Source organism: Acipenser ruthenus, chromosome 12 (genome assembly GCF_902713425.1).
Source record: "Acipenser ruthenus chromosome 12, fAciRut3.2 maternal haplotype, whole genome shotgun sequence".
Lineage (NCBI taxonomy): Eukaryota > Metazoa > Chordata > Actinopteri > Acipenseriformes > Acipenseridae > Acipenser > Acipenser ruthenus.
The window spans coordinates 965,792-983,546 of record NC_081200.1 but is presented as its reverse complement, the minus strand read 5'-3'; the positions used below and the strand labels follow the sequence as shown (position 1 = coordinate 983,546).

The following is a 17,755-nucleotide window of genomic DNA, read 5'->3' as shown; positions in this document are numbered from 1 at the left end:
TGGTTTGGTTTTACAAGAGACACATCCAAAGACAGCCCTGCTTTCAATGTCACAAACATTATGTTGCAATATATTCGTCATTTATTTAGAAACTCAGTTTCAGTACAGTAATGCCAACAGCAGATAAGTGGGTAGACTTGAGTGTTAGACTGGGCTTTGGCTTGTTAGCTGTGCTGGAGAGACCAGAGAAGCTGAGATTCCAGTGGCAGCAGGGGTTACTAATGGTGTTTAACAAACAAAGAAAAAAGTGCTTAGCAACATGCCGACTAAGCTGTCTCCTGCTGACCTTGTGGAGGTGCACTGTGGACAGGATTGTAACTGATCGCTCAGAGAAAGACCAGCTCGTTTCAGGATTAGTTTAAACCATGTGGACTCCTCCAGTTAGATGAGAAAAGTTCTGATCGAGAGGAGGCCACTCAGTCTGGCTCCTCCGGTTCTTAGTCACTGATTGATCCCAGGACTTAGTCAGCTCTGAAAGGAACTCAGTGATTCAGCGGCAGCAACCGATTAACCCTTCTGTCACCACTCCATTTCCACCTGTGTGCTTCATCCTGCTCTCTGTCCTGTGCTTACAATAGACCTGTCAGCTCCTTTCAGGATTTCAAACACTCCAAAGAAGCCCCTGCAATCCCTTCCCTGTCCTGAGGTCAGATAGACTCAGCTCCCTGATCCACAGCACCACACTTTGCTCTTTCAACATGCTGTAAATAATGCTTATCATCCAAGGGAGACTGGTTCAGTCACGTGCTAGGGCTGAGAATAATTAAACTCTGGCGACCAGTCTAAAACGGGTCCATGTCCTGACTTAGCAGCTGTCCTATATGAAATGCAACCTCTATAGAGTGCTTTGAGTTGGCAGTTCTACCAGTTGCACTGCATGCGTTGACAAAGGCCCAGCAAGCGAAGGGAGTTCTGGAGGGTCTCAGCGTGATCTCAGCTTGTCTTGTGAAACCAGCCAGTCGGGTTAATGTTGCTGTTTGGATCATTCAGATAGTTTCATCAAGGTCCAGCAGTGAATGTGACATGCTGCATTGCATAGATCCACACACACACAGACACACACAGGGTTTATTGGGTACATTTGGAGGTACTGAATGAAGCTTGGTTTGTATTCTGAAACAGGATACCTTTCCTTCCACTGCATAATCAGCACAGACCTGCAGGTAGATTACACAGAGAGGGGGGGTATCTACTGCATACAAGAACAACACAGGCTGCATAACACATTTTAAAAATCTAGAACAGAAAACTGCACGTGTCTTCATATGTGCTGGAGCAGAAAACTGCATGTGTCTTCATATGTGCTGGAGCCAAGGCTGAATTCAAGGTTGCACATTTGTAACTATTATTTTCCCCAATAATGCGGGTTATCTAGCAGTGTCAGGTGCCTGTATACAGACACACACACGAGAACACGTTGTCTGTCTGTGAGTCATTCACATACTCAGCCTCTTGCTCGCTAGCGCCCCTACCGGTTGAAACTTTTTTTTCTTTGGCCTCTGATTTTTATTTCCTCTCGTGTTTTTACTTCCTGTTTTCAAAGGGAGTCACACAGCTCTGCTTGTTTCATTTTAACTTCAGTCGAGTTCTCGTTTTGTTAGTGTCGGTCTTTCATACTCTTTAAAAGAAAAAGACATCTTGAATTGCTTTGCTTGCGTCTTTGATTAGCTAGGAATACAGCAATGCTCCAGTTGTTTCTACCGGGGCCCCTCATGGATTTCACGTAGTACCGTATTTATTACTTGTTAAACGAGGTTCTTAGCTCTCTCATTTTTCACATTTTTTAAAGATTTTTTTTTTTTCCTCTCAGTTTTTCATTGCCGGCGACCCTGGAGAACTACCTCTTTCTTTACTTTGTTTTTTTAATTATTACATTCTCTTATTTTTTGTGTGTAAGTTGTATTTTATGTATTACTGTTATTAGTGTAATTATTATTTAGTGCCACTGCTGTTTGGGTTATTTCTTTTTAAACCATGTCTGACTTTCAGCGCCCAACGCTTTGCTGTTGTCGGAAAGTTTTATCGATCCCCAACACCAAAAGCGAGAACAGTATGCCGGCGATGGGGCAGTCTCCCCCCGTGGACATCGCCTCGGCTTCCAACTTCCACAGCTTCACCCTCCGGCATTTCCATCTCAGTCTGCAGCTCAATTTCAGAGATAAAGAAATGACGGGCCGTCAGGTACTGGAGCTGTGCTCGACCAAGCCGGACACACAGACACTGGTTCTGGACACGCACCAGTCCCTGCTCATCCATTCCATAGACTGCAAGGTCCACAGCGCCAGCGGAGACCAAGTCTGCACGTCCCTGACCTACCGGGTCGACCCGTTCACCGACTACGGCTCCTCGCTGACCATCTCCCTGCCCGCCGCCATCCGACCTCAGCACACTTTCCAGATTATCATTCGCTACAAGACCACCGACGGACCGGCTGTGAGTATACGAGCAGTGATCGAGCCCAGCTGTTTGTGTTCTCTTAGATTTTATATAGTGGTGTTTTAAAAAAAATATATATATATATTTAATTATACTACTAGGAAAACAATTAAGGCTGTTGGTGTTGCACACTGACCTGAATTAAGAAAACACGTATTTATTATGATCACAGGTTGTTATTATTTTTTTTAACCTATTACTAACAGTAATAACTTTGCAATCGCTAGCAGTGTGACTGGTTTATTTATAATGCTGATTGTGACACAGCGAAGTTCTGCGCGTCACGAGTGTGTTTATTTAGTACGGTACCCACATATTATCAGATTACCGAAAACAAACAGCAACGGTATTGCCCAGTCTGCGCTCACTCCTCATACTAAAATTAGAACATTCTGTCATGCACCAGCTCGGCGAAACACGTTGCAGAAAAAAAGGCCAGCTATTTTTAAATGTCATTGCTTACAACATTATGTTAATACAGAACCGTGCTGCCCATTTTGTGTATGTAGTTATGACATCACATCGCGTGTTACTAGCATGCTGTTCAATGGGTGTGCAGTTCGGTTCGCACAGAGTGCATCTGTTTTGGCAGGGGGACGTGGCCTTTGCGAATGGGTTTGCCAACATTATTCTAAAGGAACAGGTCAGTGACCCGGTTATGTGTTCAGCAGGATGTGATGTTCTGAGGTAGGGTCACAGTGCAGTTTTTTCCCTCGCGCACAGGCGGTCAAACCTAATGTGTTAACTTGCGTTTGTGTGTGGATTCATTTGTGGGGACTATATTCCATGCAAGACCCCCTTCTTCAGGGCATGATTTTTAAAATGCATTTTTAGAAATTTTAAAACAGTTTATGTGAACTCTGTGTATGGAGTTCGAGAAGTTGTCCTGCTAAAACTTTGAATAAAAACAAACCTGTCTGCATTATGAAATCGATCCACAGATAGAGAAGCTAACAAGGTGCAATTCTACCCACAGTGACTGAAGGGGCTAGAGAATGTAATGAAGGACCTCCTGTGTTGTCATAGTGGAGCCCCAGTGTGTAGGTGTCCAGTTAGAATGCCTGGCTGCTGTGCCTCAGTGTTCCACGCCTCCTGCTGCTATTCTGAGCACATGCTGCATAAATAAACGCCAGGGTGGTTACTTGCAGAGGTCAAGAACAATTAAGCATTTCAGGTATGAGTCAGGATTTTGTAGCTCATGAATTGCATGGCTCTGTTCCATCATGCCTCATGTTTGTGGCCCCAGGGTAGGTGTGTTTCAGTGTACAGCAGTACTGACCTCTCTGTGAACATGTTAGACAGTGTTGCCAGGAGGTGTTTTAATACTTTCATTAACTTTGTACACTGTGGATTTGCAACAGCTTAACCAGAGCAGCTGAATGCCTTTGACTTGTTTGTGGTTGGGCACAGTGAATGGATTTGTATTTCTCCTCAGAACCTTTGACCGAGTGAGAAACACTCCCTGGAAAGCAAGTTTGTATTGAGTGCTGCAGCTGAGCGAGGGGATTTCGTTGCCAACACCAGAGTCGGGCTCAATTCCTGTTCTTCCATTCCCAATTCCTTTTTTAAGATCAAATCCCAATGCCCATTCCTTTTGAATCCATTCCAACACATCATCACAAGCGCAGGTCAGCATTGCAGTTCTGTTAAGAGCTTCTCGCAGTGGCAACTTCAAATTAAAGTCACTGTTTGTTAGTCAATTAAATGAGCTTCAAATGAAAGCAGCTGAACAGTCATCGGAACCTTTTCACATTCCCTGCATTCCTCTTGACTGTCAGGAGGTCTGCACGTGGCAAACAGACCCGTAGAGATGCGGATGAAGGGTTGTGTATTCAGGGCGTGCGGAGTACAGCTGCTGCTATAATTAGCCTTTATCTGGTGCTGCCTTTGACCTTTACTATGATGACAGGACTCGGAGTGCATGTATATCACAGATTACTGTTGCAAAAAGGATCTGTGTGCTTGTGTTGTGTGTTTTCAGTTGCAGTTTTGTTAACTGTTTCCGGACAAAGTAATAACTCCATAGACTAGGCTACACCCCAGGATAACTAATTATTATGGATTGTTTGTCTTCTACTGGAAAATGTATTAAACAGAGCATAGAATATGCATATATTAGTATGCTGAATTAAAGTGCTGGTGTGCAGTGGTGTGGTGGATCTGTAGTTCTCTGTTCAGTGCATTGAGGAGTTTTCATTAAAGTGGGGTTTATGTGGCATTTTCCTCAAAATGATCAGTGATTTGAGTGATCTGCTGCAGTTCCTCACACACATTGAGGAACTTCTCAAGGCTGGAGGTCACAGCAGGACAAGCAGCCAGTCTAATAAATGAAACTGTCCTCATGCCAGGGTAATTCCCTTGTCCACTCAAAGCAGGGGAAGAGCCAGTGCAGAAGCAAAAGCAGTGAAACCGTTGTAATGGTATAAAACAACACTTGGTCACTTCAATAAAGCACCTTTCATTTATCATATTTAACATGCCTTTAAACATGTTTTTAAAAATAAATAGACTTTCATTAAAACTTTCCAGGTCAGATGTCAGAAGTTAAAGAAAATCTCATTTGTGAGGCCCCATACAATCATTTAGAAGACTCTGTGTTTGTCTCTATCAGGTTCAGAATTGGTGTGTGGGGGTTGAGGTATAGGAGCTTAAAAAAAATAAACTTTTTCTTCTTTCTGTTTGGCCTCTGGAGTCAGTTACTCGACCAATCCAAATCCAACTCATTTGTTTACAGATGCTTGTGTCCTGCCTCCACACACCCCCCTCCCCCCAGCACACAGTTTGTTGGTAGGGTCCATTGTCTTACAGACCCTGTGTTTGGGGAGGGGGTGGAAGGAGAAGCTTCAAGGATTGCCCTCCGGGTACGTTTTCAGGCTCTTTTTTGCAGCTAAGGTGACTAAGTGTTGTTTTATACCGTTGCAGTGGTTTCAATGTCTTTGTTTCTGCCATGGCTGTGTCTCCTTCTTGAGCAGACAACAACACAAACCCTTTATAGCCTTCCTGAGATCACCCCTTGTCATTGTCTGCAGGGTGCAGATGTCTCTCAATAAATCTCAAATGTTTTTAAATTAAACTAGCTCCCGGTTAGGAGGTTGTGATGAGACTGTGTAATGCACTGGTGGTGAGGCTGCACTTGCAGTACTGTGCCCAGTTGTGGTCACCACAGCTCCAAAGGGACATTGTGGCCCTGGAGAGTCCAGCCCAGAGCAACCAGACTAATCCAGGGCTTAAAGGAATGAGCGACACAGATAGGATGAAGGAAATGAGTCTAAGCCTGGAACCAAGAAGAATTAGGGGGGAGACAATTGAAGTCTTTCAAATCTTAAAAGGAGTTGACAAAGTTAGCCCTAACCACTACTGTAAGCGCAGCACAGAAACCAGGACCAGAGGACACAGTGTGGAAATGAAGTGGAGGTAGAACTTAGGACACAGAGGAGACACTTCTTCACACAAAGAGAGGTGAGGGGATGGAATGGGTACCTAGTCATGATGTTGAAGCAGAATCACTGGGATCCTTTAAGACCCGACTTGGCAAAGTTTTGAGATGAAGCAGCTGCTACTGGGAACCAGGCGAGCTCAGATGGTCCTGATGGCATCCTCTCTCGTTTTGTAAACTTTCTCATGTTCTTACTCTCGCTCCTTTCTTCTCTCTGTGCAGATCTGGTGGCTGGACTCGGAGCTGACGTGTGGAAACTCCAAGCCGTTTGTCTTCACACAGGGACACTCTGTCTGCAACCGCTCCTTCTTCCCCTGCTTTGACACGCCCGCTGTGAAGTGCACCTACTCTGCCACTGTGCGGGTGAGCCACAGGGGCCAGCACTAATACTGCGGTCCTGCTCTTTATACGTCTCATCCAGGGGTGGAAGTAAGACTTCTGTTGTGTAGCAGTTTGATCCATTCCTGTTTTTTTTTTTTTTTTTTTACTATGAATGGGTGAAACTGTAATGCAGGAGTCTTATTTCCATCCCTGACCCCCATTGTCTTCATTGAATGAGATGTATGAAATCAAGAGCAGGTAACTGGGTCTGCCGTGCAGAGGATTTGCATGTTCTGGAATTCAAATGGGACTGACACTTTTTTTTTTTTTTCTTACTTGGTTATTTACTCCCAAGCCCCAGTCTACAAATGCCCTCAATAATATATTATATATATATATATATATATATATATATATATATATATATATATATATATATATATATATATATATAATATATAAAATATTTTTTTGTATGGGATCCATCTAACCATGAGACTGATAATCTAAAGTGTGTGTGTGTGTTCCAGGTACCAGAGGGGGTGCAGGTTCTGATGAGTGCCACCCGCAGTGCATACAGCGCCCACGAGAAGGCATTCCAGTTCCACATGGAGTACCCCGTCCCTGCATACCTCGTGGCACTGGTGGCTGGGGACCTCACGCCCGCTGACATCGGGCCGCGGTAAGGACCTGGTTCATCAGGGCAGGGTGTTTTGCGCGTGTTTGATATGTACAAGTGTGCTCACCTTTCATTGAGGCTCTCTCCTGCCTCATTGCACAGTTCTGAAACAAGCTGGACCGTTGTGTTTTTGGGCTCCGGTTTCCAAGCACAGTGCAGGCTGTCTGATTCCAGTCTCCAGGCACAGTGCAGGCTGTCTGATTCCAGTCTCCAGTCTCCAAGCACAGTGCAGGCTGTCCGATTACAGTCTCCAGTCTCCAGGCACAGTGCAGGCTGTCTGATTCCAGTCTCCAGGCACAGTGCAGGCTGTCTGATTCCAGTCTCCAGGCACAGTGCAGGCTGTCTGATTCCAGTCTCCAGGCACAGTGCAGGCTGTCTGATTCCAGTCTCCAGGCACAGTGCAGGCTGTCTGATTCCAGTCTCCAGTCTCCAGGCACAGTGCAGGCTGTCTGATTACAGTCTCCAGTCTCCAAGCACAGTGCAGGCTGTCTGATTCCAGTCTCCAGGCACAGTGCAGGCTGTCTGATTCCAGTCTCCAGTCTCCAGGCACAGTGCAGGCTGTCTGATTCCAGTGTCCGGGCACAGTGCAGGCTGTCTGATTCCAGTCTCCAGTCTCCAAGCACAGTGCAGGCTGTCCGATTACAGTCTCCAGTCTCCAGGCACAGTGCAGGCTGTCTGATTCCAGTGTCCGGGCACAGTGCAGGCTGTCTGATTCCAGTCTCCAGTCTCCAAGCACAGTGCAGGCTGTCCGATTACAGTCTCCAGTCTCCAGGCACAGTGCAGGCTGTCTGATTCCAGTCTCCAGGCACAGTGCAGGCTGTCTGATTCCAGTCTCCAGGCACAGTGCAGGCTGTCTGATTCCAGTCTCCAGGCACAGTGCAGGCTGTCTGATTCCAGTCTCCAGGCACAGTGCAGGCTGTCTGATTACAGTCTCCAGTCTCCAGGCACAGTGCAGGCTGTCTGATTCCAGTCTCCAGGCACAGTGCAGGCTGTCTGATTCCAGTCTCCAGTCTCCAGGCACAGTGCAGGCTGTCTGATTCCAGTCTCCAGGCACAGTGCAGGCTGTCTGATTCCAGTCTCCAGTCTCCAAGCACAGTGCATGCTGTCTGATTACAGTCTCCAGTCTCCAAGCACAGTGCAGGCTGTCTGATTCCAGTCTCCAGGCACAGTGCAGGCTGTCTGATTCCAGTCTCCAGTCTCCAAGCACAGTGCATGCTGTCTGATTACAGTCTCCAGTCTCCAAGCACAGTGCAGGCTGTCTGATTCCAGTCTCCAGGCACAATGCAGGCTGTCTGATTCCAGCCTCCAAGCACAGTGCAGGCTGTCTGATTCCAGTCTCCAAGCACAGTGCAGGCTCTCCTGATTCCCTCTGCTGTATTGCCTCCTGCAGGAGTCGGATCTGGGCGGAGCCGTGCCTCCTGAACGCAGCGGTCAGTAAGCTGAGCGGTCTGGTGGAGCGCTGGCTCACCGTCGCAGAGAGCCTTTTTGGACCCTACATGTGGGGAAGGTAAGAGAGGGAGGGAGGGAGGGAGGGACACCCTTCACTTAGGGTTAAGAAACATAGTAGATGCAGAGGTGTAGAGGATTTTCTGGACATTTTGGGGGGGAAAATTCTACACATATAGACGTTTGATTGTGAACACAGTGAAACGATGCAAATGTCTCTCTCCCACCCCCCGCAGGTATGACATCGTGTTCCTGCCGCCCTCGTTCCCCATCGTTGCCATGGAGAACCCGTGCCTGACCTTCATCATCTCATCCATCCTGGAGAGCAGCGAGTTCCTGGTGATTGACGTCATCCACGAGATCGCGCACGGCTGGTTCGGCAACGCCGTCACCAATGCCACGTGGGAGGAGATGTGGCTGAGCGAGGGCCTGGCCACGTACGCACAGAGACGCATCACCACCGAGGCCTACGGTGAGTGGGGGTACACTGCAGGACTGCATGCATTACTGCATACAGTGGGATGCTACAATTACATAAACAACCATGTATATATAACTGGCCGCTCCCGTGGCTATTGAGGTCATTTGGTTTCTTGACTGTGACCACGGCAAACAATGTAACACACTGGTGGAGGTCATAAGGCTAAGGTCCCTCCCTCACTGTCTCTCTCTCCCTCTGTCTTGCTGTCCCTGTCTCTTTCTCTCTCTGCCTCTCTCTGTCCCCCTCCAGGCTCTGCCTTCACCTGTCTGGAGACAGTGTTTCGTCTGGACGCGTTGCACAGACAGATGAGGCTGCTGGGAGATAACAACCCTGTCAGCAAGCTGCAAGTCAAGTTTGAGCCAGGTCTGAAACAAGGGGGTGTGGAGGAGTATTTGTGTGTACGTGTACATGTGTGTGCGTGGGAGCTGCTGAATCACTTTACAATATTTGTTAATTACTGGGGCTGGATAAACCTATCTGGGTGTGTTTACACTTAAGGTAAAACTGCTAAGAAACTCAAAGGAAGCAAACACTTCATCAGTGTCGATACTTTATCAAAGTGGCTCTCTCTGTGTGTGTGTGACGCTGTGCTGTCTCTGTCCCCTGGCAGGTGTGAACCCCAGCAGTCTGATGAACCTGTTCACCTATGAGAAGGGATACTGCTTCGTGTCCTACCTCTCCCAGCTGTGCGGAGACACCAAGCGCTTCGACTCCTTCCTCAGGGTCAGTCCAGCAGTAAACCAGTCCTCGAGTGTGTGTGTGTGTGTGTGTGTCTCCGTGTGTCACGCTCTACAGCAGGGGTTCCCAACCCTGGTCCTCAGGGACCCCTGTGTCTGCTGGTTTTCATTCCAGCTGAGCCATCACTTACTTAACTAGACCCTTCATTGAACTGATAATTTCCTTGGTTAGACCTTTGTAATTGTTTTCAGCTCTTAAGTTGCAAATTTCAAGTTAGCTATAACATTTTATAAGTAACTCTGCAACTGTCTAAGCTGGAAACAATGAAAAAGGTCTAATTAAGCAAGTTATCAGTTGAATTAAGTCCAGTCAGGGCTGATTCCTGCTCCCTGTCCCTGCAGGCCTACATTGAGAAGTTCAAGTTTACCAGCGTGGTGGCTCATGACCTGCTGGAGTTCTTCCTGGGCTTCTTCCCGGAGCTCAAGGAGCGCTGCGTGGCCAACCGAGAGGGTGAGGAGGGGGCTGGGGCTTCGTCTGTCTGTCTGTCTGCCTGCCTAGATGCTTCTGTCTGTTTTTCCTGTCTGCTTGCCATCCCTCTGCCCGTTTGCCACCTTGCCTGACTAATTGTTTGTCTCTCTTTAACTGCTCAATGATTAAAGGGGATCGTTGATGCCAATACAGGGTAGGAAATGGACTAGTCTTTTAAAGAGATTTTTTCAGGAGATACCTTCCCACAGATATATAACCGTTCTCTCTCTCTCTCTCTCTCTCTCTCTCTCTCTCTCTCTCTCTCTCTCTCTCTCTCTCTCTCTCTTCCCCCCCCTCTGTCTCTGTCCCTCTATCCATCTCTCTCCCTCTCTCTCCCCCCCCCCCCTCTGTCTCTGTCCCTCTATCCATCTCTCTCCCTCTCTGCAGGTCTGGAGTTCGAGCGCTGGCTGAATGCCTGCGGGCCCCCCCTGGCTGAGCCGGACCTCTCTCAGGGGGGCAGCCTGACGGAGCCGGTGGAGTCTCTGTTCCGGCTGTGGACCTCGGAGCCGCTGGACTCGGCTGCTATCGCGCGGCAAGACCTCTCCACCTGGAGGACCTTCCAGACCGTGCTCTTCCTGGACAAGCTGCTGGACCGCTCGCCCCTCTCGCATGGTACCCCGCTCGCCTAGTGCTGAAATCAGAAATACCGAAGGAAACCAAATGAATCTATAGACTCTCAATGCATAGCAGATTGATTTATTCCTGGTTTCACTATGAGAGAGAGTATGAGACACACTTGAGCTTGTTGCCTATACACTGTGGCTAATCCCTCTCTCTCTCTGTCTGTCCTCAGAGGTGATGACAAGGCTGTCCCGCAGTTACTCCACGCTGCTCGACTCGATGAACGCAGAGGTTCGGATCCGCTGGCTGCAGATCGTGGTGCGGAACAGCTACTACCCTGACCTGTACAAAGTGAGGCGCTTCCTGGAGAGCCACGTGAGTACATGGGGACCACGGAAACACAGGGTGGGGGCGCACGCTAACCCATTATACCCTGAATACACCAGCAAGTGCAAAATGGTGCTGTGTCTTCGTTTGCACACCAAAGGATCTTCTTTTCTTAGTTTTGACCTTGTCTTTTTGTTTGTGCAATTGATTGATGAAGTTTATACAGGATTAAAAAAAAAAAAAAGGGTCAACAGAACAAACTGCACAGGTCTGCATTTTTTAAATGACATATATGCATGATAAAATAGATAGATCGGTTGGAGACGTAACATTAACTCCAGTACCCGCCCTCCTCCTCCCTGTGTTCACTCTCCTCAGACGTCACGGATGTACACGGTGCCGCTGTACGAGGACCTGTGTGGCGGCACCATGAAGTCCTTCGCTGTGGAGGTGTTCTACCAGACGCAGGCCCGGCTGCACATCAACCTGCGCAGGACAGTGCAGCAGATCCTGGCTCAGACCTTCAGCGCCTTTGTGACAGTCCCCACGGCGCCCCCCTCTGGAGACCGGCCTCCCGACACCGCCATCGCACTCAGGGACGTCAACGTGTTGGCGTGAGACACAGCTGCCAGGGAGTGTCCAGGAGATCCGTGGAGGGCGCTGGGGGTCCCGGAAAGGAACAGGACGTGGAATTCGGAGTCCAGGGGTGCACTTCATACAGCAGCGTTAACCAGCCTCGAGCCTGTACTGCATCCGCCTCGATCTGCTGTTCACAACGAGCACTCTCCCCGCGGACCGGTGTGTTTGGGGAGAGCATACATTGACTATCTGAGCTGCTTTCCTGATCGTAGGCATGTTGTTGAGCACTGTGTGCAATACGTGTCTCTGCGGTGCAGGTGTATTTTGAAGTGTGTCACGGATTTCACATCCAACCCCCACCCCACCCCCCATTAATATGCAGACCCTGTTCATGGGAACCGAAAGACTAAACTAGTCTTGAGCGGCCTGGGATGTGTTCTGATCCCTGGGGGAGGTGGACTTTCTGCAAACCTGGTTCTCTATGTGTGGGTATGAATACAGATTGCAGATTCCTAGTTAGGATACAGTAACACAATTGCAATATAATTATACTATGGTTTAAAAAAAAAAAAATAGAAAACTTGGTAGTAAGTCTTGTTGAGGACTACGGTTAATTGAAACCTAAATGCCATCCTTTGATTTGAGGTTTTTTTTTTTTTTGGTATTTATTGGTGATCAGAAGTTTTATAACTGTATATAATATTTGTTAGAGACAATATGAAGAGCCTCGAACTGGTGCTGGAGGAAACCATTGCTCCCTGTCTCTGGTTGAGAAGGGATAGGGCTGTGGTCATGCAATCAGGGAGTCTACAAACCGTTTAAAACCAGTGCCTTGGTTTGCCCCGCTCCCGTCAAACACCCTGTCCTTCAAGTAAAAGCCCCCTCCAACCCCCCCATGCATAGCAGTTCTTGAAGCCACACCCACATTCTGTGTGTCCACTCATACCCAGCCCCCCACCTGCATTCCATTTCCAGCACCACCCACATACTGGTTCAGTTCTGATTGGCCATGCAGCGCTCCCCAAGCCGTCATACTTCGCACATGCCCAGTAGTTATTCAGGGTGTAGTAAATATGGAGAGTTCTCGATTTTAATGCCACTTAAGAGGCGGAGTGTCACCAGAAAGAGCATGAATTCAACTGGAGCACAGCCTAATCCAAAGTTATCGTAGTCCCCTAAGTGATTATTCGAGGGCAGAGGTAGCTTTTGAGAAACCCTCTACTCTCCATCTTTCCCTCACCCAGATACCCACTAGTTATTGTGTGTGGCAGTTTAGCCGGATCAAAATGCTGAACTTGCTACTGACTCCTTCGCGCTGCAATGGACAACTTGGCTCAATCTCAGACATTAGCTACTAGACGCCACAAATACAACCAAAACCTGCCCTTCCCCATCAAGCCACACCCACCACTGCACCCCTCACACAATTATCTACTAGAGAAGCCACACCCACAATAACCAAAACCTGCCCATCCCCATCAAGCCACACCCACCACTGCACCCCTCACACAATTATCTACTAGAGAAGCCACACCCACAATAACCAAAACCTGCCCCCCATCAAGCCACGCCCACCACCGCACCCCTCACACAATTATCTACTAGAGAAGCCACACCCACAATAACCAAAACCTGCCCATCCCCATCAAGCCACACCCACCACTGCACCCAGCACCCCTCAATTATCTAGGTGTGAGAAAGATTCCTGATAAGGGGTCTTGTTAAAAGCTGCGAGATATTTGCACAAAATGAGACACTAGTGTATTTTATTTCTTTTGTATAAAAGACTGAGAAGTGAAAAAGTGCTCCGATCGGATAGAAGTTGTTTGTGAAGTCCAATGTATTTCAGTGATTTATTTTTGTTCTTGTTAAATCCGGAAGCCTTGCCTTGCTGAGCATCAGAACCACAGTGCTTTATATTGAGGGGGGAGAGTCTACATTGCAGACCTCAGCAGTGGCTTGTACTGTGACAGACACCCCTTTTTATTGAGACAGATCACAGTAAAATGGCTTCACAACATTAACATTCTCGCTCTAATGATTATTGCTGTAGCTCTGATGCTCCCAGTTTTATTTCTTTTTTTTTAAAATTTTATTTTCCTGTTGGCTATCTCCTCAACTTGCTTTCAGCTTAATCCAATGCTGCTGTAGGAATGCTGAGCCGCTGGCCATTGTCCTTGGTGTCCTCTGTGCAATGGTGTTGCAAGCACACTACACTACTACTAAAACACATCAGAATGACAAAGTGGCTGCTATGTATTATTGGTGAATAGAGGACGTATTGTGCCGGGTGTGCTTGAATAGCGTAACTTCAGATCATGCATTTATTGAGAGAAAAGGCACAAACAGTAAGACATGCCTTCTAGCAGCCAGGGTGTTGTATAGAACTACAGGATGTGGAGGTCTTAATGGCAGACATGCGTGTTGTGTTTCCTACATGTATGTAACTAGAGAGAATCCGCGATCTGTTTGTTTTGAGGGTAGGCAGGTCATACGCAGGTAACACCGGGGAACGTTTAAACAAAGTGAAGTGCTGCTTGTTTCGGTTTGGTTGAAATGTTTGAATGTGAATGATTGAAAAACAGCCCCAGAAACATTCATGTAATCCAGCGTTGAAGAGTAAGAAAGCAGCTGCCTTGGGATCTTTAGCCGTGTGTTTCTTGTACCCTGTTCACACTTGTATTGGAACGGTACTGGTGCCCTTGCTTTGGGTTTAGAATATACCGATACGATCCCACCTTCTGTCCTGACTCCCTTTTCAACACCAGTGCAAGACCGATACTGTTCTGATTTACCTGTCCACATGTAGGCTGGTTTCTATCGATACACTTAATATTCTGTTACACCGAGACGTTCTCCACGCCACTGGTTTTCTGTGGGGACTCTGTCACGCTGCGTGCAAACGGTTGTGGGACAGAGAGCTCGAGAGGATGTTTAAAAAATATAACAAACTTGTGAAGTCTGTTTTGCTCTTTCTCAGGGTGTCTTGAGGAAACACATAACCCGTGGTAATGACAACATACCGTAATCTGTACGAAAAATGCACTTTTCTCAGTGCAGTACCAGAGCTGGTGCTTGCACAGAAAACAGTCGGACCGGTGCAATTCTAAAACTTGGGTTTATTGGTATTAGCTGTCAGTTTTTATATGTGGTTGTTTGTTTTTATTTTTTTTTATATATTTTTTTAACAATTGATTCGAGTTTCACTTCGATCTTTTGCTACTGTAACGTGTATGTAACTAATAAAACAATACATTAATAAAACAAGCATGACGGAAATAAGTGGCGTTTAAATCTTGGTAATATCTTTGGTGTCGGTGTGCTGTGCATGCATCAGACTCATCCATTCCGTTGTCGTTTCTGATCCACCTACACTTGATCTGCTCCGAGTCATATGTACGATGCCGGTAACAACTCCAGTGTGAACAGACGTTGTGATGCGGTTCTGCAACGATACCGGTATAAAAATGCAAGTGTGAACAGGGCTTTTGACTTTGCACATGCGGCTTTGCTTGTGTGTCATGATTTTTAGAATTCGCATCACGTGAAGTTCTTAACTTCCGCGTACAGGTAGATGCCTATCATTGCTGGGTTCGGATGCAAACTCAAGGTATATACTGTGTAATGCTAGTAGTGTTCGATTTATGCATTTGCTAAGCCTGAAACAAATTCTCAGTGACCCGTCAGTGTGCTTTCTTTTTTTTAAATCACTTCCAAGTCTGTGCCTCGCTGCCGGTGGAAATGAACCCTGCACATTACAAGCTCGGGAGCATCTCAGCAACGCGGGGCAGTGGAAACAGATCTTGAGATACCTGAGATCATGGCTGAACAGCCCCCATTTCTAGAGCAGTGGAATAGCAGTCAGCACAAGGAGGGCACAGGGCTAGAGTCGGCTTCCTGGTAAAAAGCTAAAGAACGCAATGCATTGACAGGCACGCTGCCGCTGTACAGATCCAGCTGCTCCTGTGCTGTCTGCATGGAAAGCGGGTGGAGACGATGCCTGCGCGGCCTCGCTGGTCACTGACGCTGTCTGCACGGCCTCGCTGGTCACTGACGCTGTCTGCATGGAAACGGGTGGAGACGATGCCTGCGCGGCCTCGCTGGTCACTGACGCTGTCTGCATGGAAAGCGGGTGGAGACGATGCCTGCGCGGCCTCGCTGGTCACTGACGCTGTCTGCATGGAAAGCGGGTGGAGACGATGCCTGCGCGGCCTCGCTGGTCACTGACGCTGTCTGCATGGAAAGCGGGTGGAGACGATGCCTGCGCGGCCTCGCTGGTCACTGACGCTGTCTGCATGGAAAGCGGGTGGAGACGATGCCTGCGCGGCCTCGCTGGTCACTGACGCTGTCTGCATGGAAAGCGGGTGGAGACGATGCCTGCATGGAAACGGGTGGAGACGATGCCTGCGCAGCCTCGCTGGTCACTGATGCTGTCTCTTCTCAGTTCTGTTTGCCAGCATTAACTACTACAGGGAATTAAAAGCAAACTCTACTTTTAAATATAATCATGCATGCGCAGTTAGCAAGGTCACCCAGCTGTGGATCGATGATGATGATTGAAAGGACAGTTAGCCTGACCCACCGGATGTGCCTAACACGGACTGACCGCACACCTGTCATATTTCCTCTTGTTGTTTCTTAAAGATTTTATACCAGTTCAGTATATTACATATATTTAAAAAAAAATAAAGTAAATATTTTTCCTGTTCTATTAAATACTTGTATGTCTCTCTGTGTGTCTGTGTCCTTTTGACAGACCTTAATTTCAATGCTCTTGCAATGGCCAGGCAGTTCTATGAACCCTCTCTGCGCCAGTCTCATAACCAGTCCGCGAGGGGCTTTTAAACCACACACTGCTCAGTTGTACTGGAGTGTAATTCTGTATTGATTCTCTGTTCTTGCAAAGCAGATGTGAAGATGATGTCATGCCTCCATTCCTACACTCATGCCCTTCTTGTTTCTGAACTGTGCACAGTTGCCCAATGCAATACTTTTTTTAACTTTTTATCCAACTGTGAAACATTTCCAATTGCCAAATGCCACTGATATTCCACCTGTTAGCGTTTATTAAAAATGTAGTTGACTTTCAGATGGGGAAAAAAAATTAGCACTGCCTGTCTATTACCACTGATAACTATGGATCCCTTTCTCTTTAATGAAAGCAAACCTCTGTACAGTTCAAATCACTCGTAGCAATGGAAATGTTTATTAATATCATGTAGGGAATACTGAAACAAACATAAAATAATTGCAATTGCTGCAAGGCTAATGGAAAATAACTGCCCATTCTAAGATTAGTGGCTTCTTTCACAAACAACAAACCCCCTGTATTACACTCTACCATTTTAGAATACTCTGATTTTGAAAATAAACATGCAAAGGTCTGTTTGTACTTCGCATGGGTTTGGCCTCGATAGGGTGGGGTATGTCACCTGTTATTTCAAAACACTCAATCAAAAATATAAGGTATAGAAACCAAGTCAAGTTGCCAAGCACTGATCTGGTAAGGGTGGGGTGGTATAGCACTGATCTGGTAAGGGTGGGGTACAGCACAGATCAGGAAGGGTGGGTAGGCTCAGCAGGGTACAGCACTGATCTGGAAGGGGTTGTGGGGGTCAGTGGGGTACAGCACAGAATTGGGTTGGGGTTGTGGGGTCAGTGGGGTACAGCACAGACCTGGTAGGGGTTGTGGAGTACAGCACTGATCTGGAAGGGGTTGTGGGGTACAGCACAGACCTGGTAGGGGTTGTGGGGTCAGTGGGGTACAGCACAGACCTGGTAAGGGTTGTGGTGTCAGTGGGGTACAGCACAGCCAGGGCTTCTCGAACAGCAAGGAACCCATTGAGCACCATCAACCAGCTTGGAACCCAGTGTGTACACATTCCAATACTGCACATTCCAATACTGCACATTCCAATACTGCACATTCCCATACTGCACATTCCAATACTGCACATTCCAATACTGCACAGCCAGCTGCAGACAGAGGGAGAGGAGAGGGGAACCCATCCACAGTGTGTACACATTCCCATACTGCACAGCCAGCTACAAGGAGAGGGAGAGTACAGTACAGAACAGGACAGTCTCTATTGAACAAGCTGGCTGAATCAGAGATAAGTGCAGAATAAGCTGATAAAACAACGAGAAAGGAATGTAAGGGTGCCTCATCTTATCATTTGTTACTTCATAGTTTGTTTTACTTTTAGAAACAAAGTAGCATTTTTAGACTCCTGGTACATCTCATCTGTGCCCATAAGTACAGCTTCCCATACTAAAAGCACAG

At 47.3% G+C, this 17,755-nt stretch overlaps 1 protein-coding gene across 1 annotated transcript; it reads left to right on the top strand.

Annotated features, from left to right (window-relative positions):
• The first annotated feature begins 1,459 nt into the window (after window positions 1-1,459).
• On the top strand, window positions 1,460-16,188 carry rnpepl1 (arginyl aminopeptidase like 1). The gene is made up of 11 exons (XM_034029439.3): window positions 1,460-2,433; window positions 6,095-6,235; window positions 6,724-6,875; window positions 8,263-8,379; window positions 8,555-8,790; window positions 9,049-9,162; window positions 9,410-9,522; window positions 9,879-9,987; window positions 10,393-10,617; window positions 10,799-10,941; window positions 11,272-16,188. The coding sequence occupies exons 1-11, from the start codon at window positions 1,975-1,977 to the stop codon at window positions 11,509-11,511; spliced, it is 2,049 nt and encodes a 682-aa protein (XP_033885330.2). The 5' UTR covers window positions 1,460-1,974; the 3' UTR covers window positions 11,512-16,188.
• The last annotated feature ends 1,567 nt before the right edge of the window (window positions 16,189-17,755 follow it).